Below are 15,643 nucleotides of genomic sequence, written 5' to 3'. Positions count from 1 at the left end.
TCACTTTTCAACAATACAGCTGTTGATGTCTATTTGTGTTCTTGAATAAGAGCTGTATTCATTTCATCACTTGCACAGATTTTTCGTTTTTTTATGGGGAAGGGTTTTTCCAAAGTAACACAGTAGAAATAAAATATTAGGGATGAAAAATTAATTGGGAAAATAGTATAGTTTGTAAAGCTGCAAATGTCATCTGTGATTTAAAAAAACATTATTAAACTTTTTTAAAAGCTATTTTAAATTTTAAATTTAAAAAATAAATAAATATTATCTATTATCTTTATCTCAACCGTGATAAAGATAATATTTGAAAATATAAATTTCCAATTATAAATATAATAGATAAGATTTATTGGGTTGACCCTTCTTAATAATAAACAAATATAAATTAATAATTCTATTCTTGATAGAATTTTTTAATTGAAATCTCCAAATTAAAATTTTATTTTGAAAATAAAATTTTATAATATTTTTTTAAAATAAATTCGCAATTATAAGATTACTTAATTCAAGTAATTAACATTATAGAAGCCACTAGATATCATTTTAATACTATTCACCACTTTAGTAATATTTACCAAAACATAGATACTCATGAATGACTTCAAAATCTATTGTTAAAAGGTTAATAATTTAAGGAAAAATAGAGTTCAATATATATATATATATGCAAGGAATGTTAGATCACAATGTATTTGAGCAATTCAATTCTACATGTTTTACCCCATAAGGTTGAAAGTTTGATTGTTTTCCTAAAAATCCCATTTTTACGCTTTCTTCTCTTTCATATATACTTTGTTTTAATAAATTATATAGGCTACCTCTATATATATGTACACTACAGTCCCTAATTCCTTACTTACTAATTAATTATGAGTTGTGAAAAATATTAATTAATTAATTAAATAGAAGGTGAAGAAAACAAAAGTAAAAGTATATCCTTACTTTCTACTCTATGATACTAATTAATTTAACACTATATATGTTGCTCGCTGCGAGCCACGCAATATTGTTTTATGTAAAAATAGTGCTAGGTTAAAAAGAATTAAGTCTCGAGTTATTAACTTAAATGGTAATTTAAATAATATAAAAATAAATACCAATAACACTAAATAAATTGAAAATAAATAAATAAACAAAGATAAAAATAATTATACCAGAGCCTATATAGTTTACTAAACAACTCAAGGCTATCCTAATGAAAGAAGAACAGTAAAAAAAAAAAACAAAAAGAGTGAAACTTCAAAGAAAGAAGAAGAAAACATCAATTTTTTTTAAAAAAAAACACAAAAAAACCCAGACGAACATCCTAACCTGGTCTAATCTTAAAAAGTTAAAACTCGTTTAATTATAGACCCGAGTTCAATTAAGAAGCTTAACTGTTAACCAATTTAATTTAATAATAAAAAAAACTAACAAAAGCAAAAACAGAAAAGAAAAGGAATGAGGATAAAATTTGAGAGAAAAACACCCAAGGAGGATGAAATTTGAAAAAAAAAATTAAAATAATATCAAACAAAATAAATAGCAATTAAAAAAATGAATAGAAAATTTAAAAGTTAAAAAATCATAAGGAATGAAATTGAAAAATAAATTGTAATTTAATAGATTATTTATAGCTTAAAAAATGATAGAGGGTGAAATTGAAAAAAAAAATATAGAGAGCTAACCTAATAGAATCAAACCAAAAAAATAAAAAACAAAACCCAAAAAAATAAAAAAAAAGAAACATAAGCTCAAAAAAGGGAAAAAAAACCAAGCAAATCCGGTCCTACAACTTGTGAAATTCTAGAACTGGGTTCAATCAAGAAACTAAACTCTCAACAAATTTAATTTTGAATGATAAAATTACCAAAAAAACAATATTAATAAAAAAATGCAAAAGATATAACAACAACAACAACAAAAAGAATTGGGATAAAATTTAAGAAAAAAAACCTGAGGAGGATGAAATTTGACAAAATAAAATAAAAATAATCTCAAACAAAATAAGTCTCAATGAGAAACAAATTTGAAAGATTAAGAAATTACGGAAGGTGAAATTGAAAAATATTTGTAATTTGATAGATTATTTATAGATTTAAAAATAATAGAGGTGAAATAGAAAGAAATTGTTGAGGGCTAACCTGATAGAATTAAACAGCAAAAAAAACAAAAAACAAAAAACAAAAACAATTAAAAAACTCACCGTTTTTTCATGTATGATATTTCCAGTCTAATAATCCGAGTTACAGGTTTAAAAAGTTTATGTGGCCCGATGTCTTTTTTTATTTTTTATCTTATTGCATTTATTTTTCTTGATTTCATCTGTCAACATTAGTTTTTTAAAATAAAAATCAGTCATCCAAATTCTGTTTGAATTTATTAAATAAATAAATTCATATTGAGCTAGCTTTTATATAGTTTTATTAAAAACTTGTACTAAATAAAGATTTAGGCCAAAAAATTTCAAGATTTATCTTTTCACTCGGGTTTAATAATATTACAAAAAGTTCTTCACATTTTTAGTAGTTTTTTTATATTTTTTTAAAAGTAATTGATCCGCAATATAGAAGAGGCCAATAAACCAATCATCTATATATTCAATGGGATAGCAATGGGCTGCATCGGTTTGGTCCTTCTATGGACTTATACTAGACCCAATGCTCCTCTGAATGTGTTCAATCAAATTTGTCAGCTGAGTAGTTATTTAAATAATTATAACTTATTTTCAAAACAATTTTTGGAAGATTATTATTCAAAATTATTTAGAAATAACGACGCCTAGGATTTATTGACCCTTTTTGTTTTTTGTTTTCTTTCATTCCTAATTAATCTAATTTTTGGCAGAATCCTTGGTTGAGTCTTAGTTCGACAAATGGACTTATAGAATGATAATTTTGAATTCCAATTATTGATTGAATCTGTTACTATTCTTGAATTTCATAAAAGAAAAAAAAACTGGGATATTACGTGATTAATTAGTTGGTATTTAATATATACAATTCAACCCAAATTTATTTTTTGTTTTTTTATGTCTACATACTTTTGTTTTTGAGATAACTTTTGTAGTTATGATTTAAAAAAAATAAGTTTTAAAAAGGTGTGGTTATATGTAGTTAGTTGGATTTAAATACGTGTTTGGTAAAAATTGTGGTTGAGATTTATATACATCAAAACATATGTATAAAATGTTTGGTAGTTGTGTGCTTACGGTTGCTTTTTAAAGTGCTTTTTAAAGTGCTTTTTATTTGAATGTATCAAAATGATCTAATTTTTATTTCAAAAGCGCTTTTGAAATACAAAAACAAACAAAGTTTTACGAAACTCAATTACAAAAGCATATAAAAACTGCTTCTCAATTTTTTAGTGGACTCCATAATAAAAAATACAATTTAGAGTGTTATCAAATATTTTACTGTGTTTTTTACATTGCAAACACAAAAACTACAAATAAACAAACGCAAACTAAATATCATCCTTCAATCCAACCTTCATGACGGCAGCCTCACTTTTTCTGGTATCTCGCTTTGAAAAGAACCCTATTATGAATAAGAGAGGGAGCGGACCGACCAGATAAAGCCCTTTCAATTAACCCCTTGCTTCTCCTTCCGCCTTGGAGCACCGCTTTCATTGATGAGAATGCCACCACCTTGCAACTAGGACAGGAAGCGTAACTATTTGTCTATGCACTTAGCACGGAATGAGAGCTTATAATTAGGGAAACTCCTAGCCATTTCTTAATCTCAAGCATTCTTCAGTAAACAACACACTAAATTGAAGCATATTCATCTTAGCCTTCCGTTTGCTGGTAAATATTTGGGCCATAAAGAAATCAATGGACCAATCTACTATTCCTTGCCAATAATTAAGTGTCCAAAATCGACACTTCAAGAATTTCAAGATGGAATTGGTGTGGTGAATGAAGGTGTGTTGTCAAAAGAAAACATCCTAATTGTTGTCAAGGACAAAAACATCATGCTGGATTCTAAACTCAATGCTTGATTAGGAGATTTTGGTCTTACATGTGTTGAGAATGAGAAGATATCCTATGAAGAGCTAGAGGGACTGTTTTTTTTGGTTTAGCAGAGGTAATTGTCAAATTGAGGCTCAAAAGCTTAATTCTTCATTGAAACTTTGTAGAATATATATAAGAAAATCATATCTCAGCATTTAGTGTGTGAGATATTATAGGCTATTGTTTAAGAATTAATACAGCTTAAATATTCTAAATATGGTATTTGCTAATTTACAGCTTTTGTTAACACTCCCCCTCAAGTTGGTGAGTAGATATCATCAACTCCCAACTTGTCAAGTGAATTGTGGAATGTCCTGCTTGACACTGCCTTTGTCAAAATATCTGCTAGTTGGTCTTCGGTCTTCACAAATGGAATCTGAATTATTTTGGCCTCTAGTTTTTCCTTGATGAAGTGACGATCTACTTCCACATGTTTTGTTCGATCATGTTGTACTGGGTTGTGTGCTAGTGCTATCGCCGCTTTGTTGTCACAGAAGAGTCTTATTGCGTCAATTGGAGGATAGCCAACTTCAATGAGCAATTCTCTTAGCTATAGCATTTCACATATTCCTTTGGTCATGCCTCGAAATTCAGCCTCTGCACTGGATAATGCTACCACCTTCTGTTTTTTGCTTCTCCATGAAACCAGATTTCCTCCAACAAATGTAAAGTAGCCCGAAGTATATCGTCTGTCAGTAATGTTTCCTGCCCAATTAGCATCCGTATACCCTTCAATGTTCAGATGTTGATTTTTTGACAATATAAGGCCTTTTCCTGAAGATGATTTCAGATACCTAAGGATTCAGATTACTGCATTCATATGATCTTCACTCGGATTATGCATAAACTGACTTACCACACTTACTGCGTAAGTTATATCTGGTCGTGTATGGGACAAGTATATTAGTTTCCCAACTAATCGTTGATATCTCTCCTTGTTGGTAGGTGTTTGATCTGCACAATCTTTTAAGCCATGATTCTGCACTATTGGAGTGTCAACTGGTTTACAATCTAACATACCAGTTTCTGATAGCAGGTCTAATACGTATTTCCTTTGTGAAAGGAAAATGTTTCTTGTTGACCTTGCCACCTCAATTCCCAGAAAATACTTCAGCCCCCCAAGATCCTTCATTTCAAATTCAGATGCCAAATTCTTCTGGAGCCGAGAAATCTCTTCTGTATCATCTCCTGTAATTATCATATCATCCACATAAATTATTAGTGCAGTTACATACCCTTGTCTATGTTTCAGGAATAAGGTATGATCCGAGTTGCACTGTTTGAATCCATATTTCTTCATTGCTGAAGTAAATCGCCCAAACCATGCTCTTGGTGACTGTTTTAGTCCATATAATGCCTTTTGTAGCTTGCACACTGTCTTTTCTGCAGAGTTAGTGTTGTATCCGGGTGGCATGTCCATGTAAACTTCTTCCTCGAGATCTCCATGAAGAAATGCATTCTTCACATCAAGTTGGTGTAGCGGCCAATCTTGATTAACTGCTAGGGATAGTAGAACTCGAACCGTGGTCAATTTGGCTACTGGAGAGAAAGTCTCTTAGTAGTCTATACCATATGTTTGGGTAAATCCTTTCGCCACCAATCATGCCTTGTATCTTTCAATAGTTCCATCTGCTTTATGTTTAATAGAGAACACCCATCTGCATCCCACAGTTCGTTTTCCTTTCGGCAAAGGAACCAAACTCCATGTGTGATTTTTGTTTAATGCCTCCATTTCTGTCATTATCGCTTGAGACCATTCTGGTGAGGATAGTGCTTCCCGTATATCTCCAGGAATATGTGTTGAAGAGAGTTGGTGGGCAAAAGCTTGCAAAGGTTGCGATAACTTGTGGGATGAAACATGATTAGCAATAGGGTATCTTTGATTTTCTACCGCATACTCTGGGGAGTACCGTTTTGGAGGTTTCCCTCGATTGTGCCTGAAAGGGAGTTTATATCCAACAGAAGTATTTATTTCATTAGAAGATAGGATTGGTTGTATTACCTCAGATATATTCTCTGAAGGAGTTTGGTCTTCAGGTACTGTCAAAGAGGGAGGGTCTTGAGTGTGTATTGTTGACTGAACTGGCGGCTTCGCTGACTGAACTGGTGGCTTCACAGATGCTTTTGTCGTTTCAAATTCCAGATTTATCCATTTCTCACTTTCTAAAGATGGCTCCCCCTGAGAGGGAGAAGTGGATAATTGTTCGGAAAAATAGTACTCCGACTCTAAAAAAGTGACATCCATGGTAATATACATGCGCCGAGTGGGTGGATGATAACACCGATAACCTTTTTGATGTGTTCCATATCCCAAGAACACACATCGGATGGCACATGGGTCTAGCTTGGTGCGCTAATTTTTATGAATATGGACAAATGCAACACTCCCAAATACCCGTGGGGCGAGCATCAATATAGATGGAAGGGGTCGGTATGTGGATAAAGCTTGTAGTGGTGTTCGGAAGTTTAGTACTCTTGAAGGCATTCTGTTCATAAGATATACTGCAGTAACAACAGCTTCATTCCAAAGGTAACGTGGCATATTTGCACCAATAAGAAGTGCCCGAGCAGTTTCCAGAATGTGTCGATTTTTTCGTTCGGCAATGCCATTTTGTTGAGGTGTTTGGACACAAGAGGTTTCATGAAGTAGGCCATGTAATTACAAGTACTGGTGGAAGAGATGATTATCATATTCCCTACCATTATCTGTGCGGAGAATCTGAATCTTACATGCAAATTGAGTTTGAACCATGGCATGAAACACCTTAAATATATTGAATACCTCATTTTTATTTTTCAGCAAATAAAGCCAAGTCATGCGAGTACAATCATCAATGAACGTGACAAACCAACGAATCCCATATGGGGTAGAAATTGGTGAGGGTCCCCAAACATCAGAATGTATAATAGCAAATGGTGTAGTACTCCGAGGAGAACTAAGGGGATATGGAACACGATGGTGTTTAGCGAAAATGCATGTAGCACACTTAAAATCCAAATAATCCACATCTTGAAATAAATTCGGAAATAAATACTTTAGATAACTGAATGACGGATGCCCTAATCGAACATGCCATAGCCAAATCTGTTGCTGTCGGGTATCTGACGCTCCTTGCATACTGTTCGCTTTACCGATGCTCATATCCTCAACATAGTAGAGCCCCCCTCTTTTAGTACCACGACCAATTATCTCCTTGGTGAGAATATCCTGAAAAATACAAAAAGTTGGATACATTAGTACACAACAATTTAACTCCTCAGTGACTTGTCCAACTGACAGTAGTTTATTGGACAATGATGGGACAAGTAATGTGTTGGATAACGAAATAGATGGAGAGATATCAACAGTCCCTGCTCCAGTAATTGGATATGTCACCCCATTAGCATTAGCAATACAGGAACGTTTAGGTATGGAAGTGATAATTAGGTCTGTCTCTTTATAAGTCATATGATCAGTAGCGCCGGAGTCAATGATCCAATCATTGCAATCATTATGATCTGTACTTAGAAGAGCTATAGCACAGTTACCTGAATCACTGAGAGTGGAGGGTCCCTCAAATAGAAGGTTCGGAGAATCTACCATTGGTTGAGTAAGTGTAGGTTCAGTGTTCACCAAGGCTGCTCGACCTGTTTTGTTACTTCTGTCATTCTGTTTTTTTGTTTTAAAATTCTCCCACCAATCCGGATATCCATGTAATTTAAAGCATGTATCACGAGTATGCTTAGAATTATTACAGTGAGTGCATCCGATTTGGGTCTTGGATTGACTGTAATCCCGTGGAAGAATTTTTTTACTTGGGCCAGATTGGTCCAGCCGCAGCCCATCTAGCCGCAGCCCATCTCTATTCCCCTTATATTGGCCCGGTCCCATTACCAGCCCATATGCATTCTCAGCCCCCGGCCCACTTCTATTCAGCCCATCATCTCCCGTCAGCCCTTCCCCAAAACATTCAGCCTGTCTTCGTCCGTTGCTGGCTTCATCCAGGCGCCCTCCTCCTCGTCGTGCGATGAGACCCATTCCAGCGTGGCCAAGCATCACAGACTGCCTGGAGTCTTCCTTCTGGACAAGAGCATATGCTTGCTCCACGGTGGGTAGTGACGGTAATTGGAGGACATCGGCTCTCACATTGTCCAGCCGATCATCCAACCCGTCTAAAAAGGTATAGACCCTGTCTTCTTGTTGTATTCGGTTGAATTGTGCTATGTCTTGTGCACATTTCATTGGGTTGGGTCTCCGAAAATTGATCTCTCTCCACAGTCCTTGGAGATTGTTATAGTAGTTTTCTAGGGTTCCTCCATGTTGAGTCAATTGGGTGATTTTCTTCTTCAATTCATAGATTTGAGAAGTGTCAGACCCATCAAAATAGGTAGTAGCAATGGATTCCCACACTAATTGGGCGGTAGGGAATCTGATGAAGTTGCCAATCAAATGGGGTTCCATGGAATTGATTAACCAACCTTTGACAATGGAGTTTTCGGTTCTCCATTGTCTGAACGTTGGGTCTGTGGGTGTGGGTTGGGATAAATCCCCATTGATATACCCCAATTTATCTCTCCCGGAGATATACATCTCCATGATTTGAGACCATATAGCATAATTGGTACCATTCAATTTGATATCTATCTGAGCAGCTGCGTGTTCGGTTTGAGGTGGATTTTGGGGTGGAATTAGTGGAATCTGGGGACTTTGGGGAAGAGTTGATGATATCGGGTCTGTAATCTCCATTGTACAGGAGAAGAGAAAAAAAAAATATAGGGTTTACAACAGGATCTTCTGCTCTGATACCATGTCAAATTGAGGCTCAAAAGCTTAATTCTTCATTGAAACTTTGTAGAATATATACAAGAAAATCATATCTCATCATTTAGTTTGTGAGATATTATAGACTATTGTTTAGGAATTAATACAGCTTAAATATTCTAAATATGGTATTTGCTAATTTACAGCTTTTGTTAACAAGGTAATGTCCTCGTAGACGATGAGAAGGTGCTGGTTAGCAAACCCAGAAACCAGTCCTGCTAATGCAACAACAACTATCGGTGATGAATGGGAAAATGATTACTAGCAAGCCTCTATATGTTCACTTGCACCACGAAAGGGATATGAAAGAGTCATGCTGAAGGCTGATTTTCTCCTATAAGACTAGTTGTAGGCTCAACCTTGATCGAGATTAAGAAAAATATAATTTAAATTTGAGAATAAATTTAGTGCTAGGGTTTCCAAACTCTTTTCGTGTAGCTCTTTCTGTCAACCTTTCAATCTTAGTTTGTTTTTGTTATTTCCATGAGCGTTAACAGTGAAGCTATGACTGTTGGATCAAGCCACATCTTAAGCGGCTTGCCGGAATGGATATTAGCACTAGTTAACGCGAGGCTACTCATAACAACGTCACAACAGGTTTGATGATGCCTTAGGGCACATCTTGCATAATTGTGAAGAACTATAACAACAAAGGATAATGATATAATTGCAGTACTGAACATAAACCTGCTATTTAAATCATAATTAATTAGTACTTAAATGATTAAAAACTGGCCGCCATCGCCACCGGTGTAGGGCATGAAGGGCGGGCCGAAAGGACTAGGAGGAGGATCATGGCTAGCTAGCTTCAGTGCAACTAAAGGGAGTTGGGTTTCTTTGGAAATTTCCAAAACATACAGAAGATACTCCAAGACAATTTCAAGGGAATGGACTCTTGATTAATGTTGACTTCCAAGTTTTCTTCTTTGTTGATTTTGCTTGCGTTTACTTTTTGAGCTATAATAAGATTTCTATTTTCTAGATTAATTTGTCTGAAAGTTATGTCAAGATAATGATATTCAGAAAGGAAAAAAAGAGTCTTGAAGTGGGTAGTATAAGAGAAGAAAAAACACTCGAAAGAAAAGTAAAATCGATGAAGAAATACCTTTTGTGTACCTAGAGATTTCACAGATTTTTAACATCGTTGCAGATTAATATAGTTCTAAAGTAAAAAAAAATTAAAGCGCAAAAAAATATATTCAAGTATTGATGACACATCTTCTAAAAAAAATATATTTTAGCCATGGATTAAATGATATCTTGATTTAATACTGAGATGGAAAAATATTTGATCCATTTGGGTTTACTTGGGTTGACTTGCAAAATTCATGGGAATAATTTTTTTAAAAAAAATTAAAAAGCTTAATCTCAAATTAACTTAATGTTGAAGGATAAAATTAGTAAAAAATAGCATTTGATTAAAAAAATAAAATAAACTCGAGTCAACCAAGCAAACTTGTGATGCAAGTCATGCACGTAATTGAATTTAATATTTTTTTATCTCATATATTTTTTTATTTAATTATATGAAAATAAAACACATGATATTTTTTTTTTGTTTGAAACAACATATTTTTTTAAAGTAAAAAAAATATTGATAGGAACGTGGGGCTGAGATAGCAAAGATAAATTATTGACAACAAATGGTAAAATCACATTCTTTTATGTTTGAGTTAAATAAAAAAATTACATTATCAATAATGAAGGGTGAAGTTTTTTTTAAATAAAATAAAATTGAGGGATAATAAAAACCATTAAATAAAAAAAAGTAAATAACATCTCGGATATTATAGATTAACTCGGTAAATTCACTACTCAGATACAAAATTTAATTTGATTCAATGATTTATTTTTTTATTTGTTTTTAAAAACAAACATAAAATAGTATAAAAAAGAAACCTAACCATGTCAGCCTGGACATTAATTAAAACAAAATAGAACAGTGGGCTTTCCAGCTCAGCCTCATGCTTGGATTTGTCTCATTTGTTTTTAATTTTTAAAGGGGTGAATGATTTTATTTTATTTTTTATAAAAAAAACAGCAAATAATACGTCATGTATTTTTAAAGATTTTGGCGACCAAGGGTGGTAGAAAAATGGCCAAAACACAGTTTTGAAACTTACAGTTAGAATCGAAAAACACAGTTTTGAAAGGGAGATTAACAGGTAAGAAGATCAGTTGGGCAGGCTTGACAATGGACAAAACCGAAAGAAAATGGCCCCAGTATTCATGTCTTGATTAATTAACAAGCTGCGTGCCTAGCTAGCTCTTTCAATTATTTACACGTCCACATTTCGACAATTCCTGAAGTGGTACGCCTATTTAGAGTTGTGAATTGTGATACTTTCACATTGAGAACAGCAGGCCTACCTAGCTAGCTACTTGTCCAAGCACTGGCGTGCTGTTATGGCTAATTAAGTTTTCTTATTGTTATATGCTTTCACCTACATGAAGCATGCTAAATACAGGTGAAATACCAGACCTACCTTCTATACATAAGAGTCTGCCACACCATTTCTGTTCATTTCTGTGCCTTTTCAGTTGTTTTTTTTCCATAAATACAAAATCTTTTGATGCCATGCCAACACAGCGCCATATCATGGGTTGACTTGCAGTTCTATATGCAGACACATCTTTCTTCTTCTTTACCTAAATCCACATCTTTCTTAATTTGATTCTTCTTTATATTCAACTTGTTTTCTAAGCATATCCAAACCAGTAGGGATTGACTAAATGGACCATTTTCCTTTGTTTTATTCTGTTTTTCATCCTCACTAAGTAAACAAAAGGAAAAAAAATCCTATATATAGTCTAGCTTATGCAAAATCGCAAACCAAAACACCAAAAAATAAAGCCTCGATTTCCCCTACTACTCATCCATACAGTTTCATTCGATGCTGGCTACTCAAATAGTATATAATGCTGGAAATAAGTGGATGGCTAAAGATTTGGGTTTAGATATGAAAGCTCTAGAGCAGAATTCTAGAGGCAAAGATAGGCAGGCATTGATGAGAGAAGAGAGGAAATGAATTATTGGAACATGCAGTTGGTCTGAAAACTCCGTACATTATGGTCACATATCCAAATTCAACCCTATGCAGTTTGAAAAGTTTGCATGACCTTTAGTTATTGGAAGAAATCTGGCCAAAGAAGAAAGAATCAGGAGATCTAGTCTATGATCAAGTCCTATTCAACAAGACTTCTAAACAGGAAGATATACCATGATATGACCTGACGAGATATTACCTAACCTTGTATATTATGGGGAAACAAAATTGAAAAAAGAAAAAAAACACAGCTTTAATTCAAGAAGTGCAATGTCTTCCCTCCTTTGAGAGAAGATAAAATACGGCAACTACTAGTTATGAAGTGTGGCATTCCATGCATTGTGCTTGGGAGCAGAAAATGCGTAGACAATCAATTTCCTAAAAGGGAAAAGAGGAAGGACAAATGAGAATTATAGTGACCATGAGCTTCTCTCTAGTGTTGTGTTTGTCTAAGAAAGAAGATCATAATATTGTGGGTTTGCAGCAATAGCAAAAAACAGCAAAAATGGTAAATAATCCAAAATATTCAAGTCTAGCAGCAAATTAAGATTAGGTAACAGTCCAACATAGTATTATAGAGTTGAGCCGAAAGAGCTCACTTAATAAACAAATAAGAGCAATATAAAATTCTTGGAGAATCCATTTAAACATTTTTGGGGAAAAAAATGTTGAATCCAACCAGATGTTTTCTTCTCATAGGCCAAAGTATTCAACTGAAATCGCTTGAATTTCTGCTCCTTTCCTTTTCATCAGTTTGATAATCAATCACCCTGGTTGATTCCGTTGTATACTAAAATTAAAGAAAAATAAGTAATTAGAGAAGAGTTATTGAGGAGATTTTCGAAAATTTCAATGGAAGGAAACTCATTTTCTTCAGTCATTAAAGTTGAAGTACCTTGCACATGAACAAGATGTTCAGCTCTATAATCAATTCTGAGAATTTGGAGAAGAGGGTGGCCTGTCTGAGACAACATTATGCTCATTCTCACCATGAATTTGTGCTGGAATGCTAAAACCGGCCAATCCCTCAGACGCAAACCTGCTGCCAAAAATCAAAGACTGATGTAGTTCCTGTGTTCTATGATGGTCTGTGGATGCCATATGAAGATCATTCCATGCGCGAATGGAAATCGGAAAACTGGACTGAAGGGTTCCCCTCTGAGAGAATGCTGAGCCTTGGGCTAACATTGCTTGGTGTGGTGTCAATGGTGGGGGGTTAAATGCAAATCCCCCAGCAACTCTATTGTCTGCATTTGTGTCGTTGCTCCAAGCCATCATTCTCTGAAAATTAGTATCAAACCCTACTGGAGCTGACCCTTCAAAAAGAGTCTGATCAGTAGAAGGTGCATGGGTTGTGTCTGCCTGTGACTGCTCATGAAGTAGAACTTGGTCTTGGAAAGAATGGAGGGATAGGCCAAGATCTTCAGTGTGGTTTGCGGTTCTTGAAATTACAGTAGGATAGCTTTGGAAGTTCATTGATGAGTTTGTGGAGCTTGTTGGGAAGAAAGATCTCATGGTATCAGGAATGGTATCAGGGTCTATAGTTGGTGCAAGGAAAGATGAACCATTGCTTGGATTGTGATCAGTCAATTGCCCGTGGAGCTGAAAACTATAGCCAGATGATTCTGGTTCCTCTGCAATTGCCATTTCACTAGATCCAGCGTTCTGGTTTTCCTCCAAGTTCGCATTAATATTATTAGCTGGTGGTTGCCACGGTGGCAGCTCAGCAAGCCTGTCAATTGAATTCTTTGCTTTCTTGATAAGCCAATCAACAGCTTTGCTGGGTCGATCATAGCCTAGCCGGTCTTGAACATCATAGAATTGTATTGCAGTGTGTGCAGATAATCGAACCCTGCGGTCCCTAGGACCTTTGGCTGTGTAAACCTTGCTGTGCCGATCTTTACGCCCTGTGGACCTAACAATGTGGCCACCTTGGACCTGAATAATTTCTCCGTTGTTCTTCATTTCTGGTCTTTGTCTATATTTTGCATATTCAATGGTTTGGCGTAATGATTGCGTTTTAGGTACTGCTTCTGTTTGGTTTGAATATATGTCTTCCCCATAGTGTTGTTGGTTTTGGAGAAGTTGAGGGCGTTTGGAAAGGCTGTGTATGCCTAAGCTATGCTCTTCTGTTTCTTCTGGTCTTGGTTGTATGATTTGGTGGATAGGATTCTGTGGATGCTGCTGATTTCTCTGGAAATCCAGATTCCTAATCTTTAGATTTTGCTCTCCTAAAAGTTTTTGATTTCTCAAAGGTTTTATAGTACACTAAATTATAAACTCCTTGCTTTGCTCCCTTTTAATCTTGATTCTTCTACTGTTGTCGCTTCCTGCTGCCACAAAACATAAAGCTGATACTCCTCCTGCTATTGCTGCTGATCCCAAAAACTCCTGCCATTGCACTCCTCAGATTCCACACCCCAAGAACACCACTATGTCCAAAATCCACACAACACAAGAAAAACCAGCCTACCCAAAAAACTTGATTTCAAGTTTTTTTAGTAAATTCATTACCAACTCATCTATCTTTATCTCTACAGAGAGTAAGATGTCAGAGGAAAAATAGACTAGAATGGGGTGAGTTTCTCTATGCAAGCTCAAAAATTTGCGAGCAAAACAAAACAAGATTGAACTAGAATTTGGACCAATACTCCCTATCAAAGAAGAAAATTGAAATATAATTAAAGATTTAAACAAACTGAAAACTTGAGAGAAATGAGAGAGATAGAACGAGCTTGCTCTTTACTACAAGAGTTTGAAGATGAAGGAGGAAGGTAAAGGGAAAAGTTAGGCAGCAGTAATGGAAGAGCAAAATCCTAACTTGGCCTATGGGAGCTATTTTGATGCTTCTGAAAAGGGTGGCAGAGTCTGGTCAGAAAGGAGATTAAAGATATTTTGTCATCAGAGCCCCACAAAACACTAATGTAACAGCAACATCTTAAGTTGAAAAAATAAAAAAAAATCTATCCGTCCATCTATCTTTCTAGTTACCCCACTCTCTCCCTCTCTCCCTCTCTCTCTCTCTCTCTCTCTCTCTCTGCTAGTTGCTGCTTTTTCTCAATGGCTTGTTTATCAGAATTGTTGTGTTATAATTAGAGCCATGAATTATAAAGAGATGACTCAATTTGCCACCACTCTTACACACTGCTTTACAAGCTTTGATAATGATATCTAACTGCTTTTTCTGGTTTCTCTTCTATTGTATACTTTATATTTCCACTATTAATAAGTGTGGGTTCACCAAGACAGCCTTTGATTGCTGTTCCTAATAAGAAACACAGATGTGCTTGGCTATGAAGATTTTATTTCTAATAATTTAAAAAAAATAAGATAGCGAGGACGAGGATAGAAAAAGAACCAAGTTGATTCTTATTTCATATATATTTTTTAATTAAAACATTTTTTAAAAAATTAGTCTTTATTCTTACATTCAGATTTTAACCTTGATTTTAATTAACTTAATTGTCACTAAAACGATCAGGAAATTTGGAAATATAGAAGCAGAAATCATAAAAAATAAATATGGTACATTTTAACTTTATGTTCGTGCAAATATCTTGTTTAACATATGATTGATTTAGTTAATTATTTTATTATTAAATATATTTAGAGAGATGATATAATGACTAATTAAATCATAATTTAATTATATAATGTTCTTAGCAATTAATCATCTTTTTAATGATGATTGCAGTCCCTTTTTAATATGATTTTGATGAGAAAGAAATTGTCATTTTAAATTAGTTAAAAAAATAAAAATAAAATTAACTATCATTTGAGGCCAAAATAACTAGCATT

General features: G+C 34.4%; 1 protein-coding gene across 1 annotated transcript; it reads right to left on the bottom strand.

The window, feature by feature from the left end:
- Nucleotides 1-12,358: 12,358 nt before the first annotated feature.
- Nucleotides 12,359-14,893, bottom strand: LOC18104522 (transcription factor TCP4). The gene is made up of 2 exons (XM_006376298.3): nucleotides 12,741-14,893; nucleotides 12,359-12,635 (listed from the first exon to the last, which is right to left on the bottom strand). The coding sequence occupies exon 1, from the start codon at nucleotides 13,808-13,810 to the stop codon at nucleotides 12,773-12,775; it is 1,038 nt and encodes a 345-aa protein (XP_006376360.1). The 5' UTR covers nucleotides 13,811-14,893; the 3' UTR covers nucleotides 12,359-12,635; nucleotides 12,741-12,772.
- Between the last annotated feature and the right edge of the window lie 750 nt (nucleotides 14,894-15,643).

This window comes from Populus trichocarpa, chromosome 13 (assembly GCF_000002775.5).
Source record: "Populus trichocarpa isolate Nisqually-1 chromosome 13, P.trichocarpa_v4.1, whole genome shotgun sequence".
NCBI classification, from domain to species: Eukaryota; Viridiplantae; Streptophyta; class Magnoliopsida; order Malpighiales; family Salicaceae; genus Populus; species Populus trichocarpa.
This window is presented reverse-complemented; position numbering and strand designations above follow the sequence as displayed.

Coding starts and splice junctions, on each gene's coding strand:
- LOC18104522 (XM_006376298.3), bottom strand. CDS start 13,810: ATGAAGAACAACGGAGAAATTATTCAGGTCCAAGGTGGCCACATTGTT.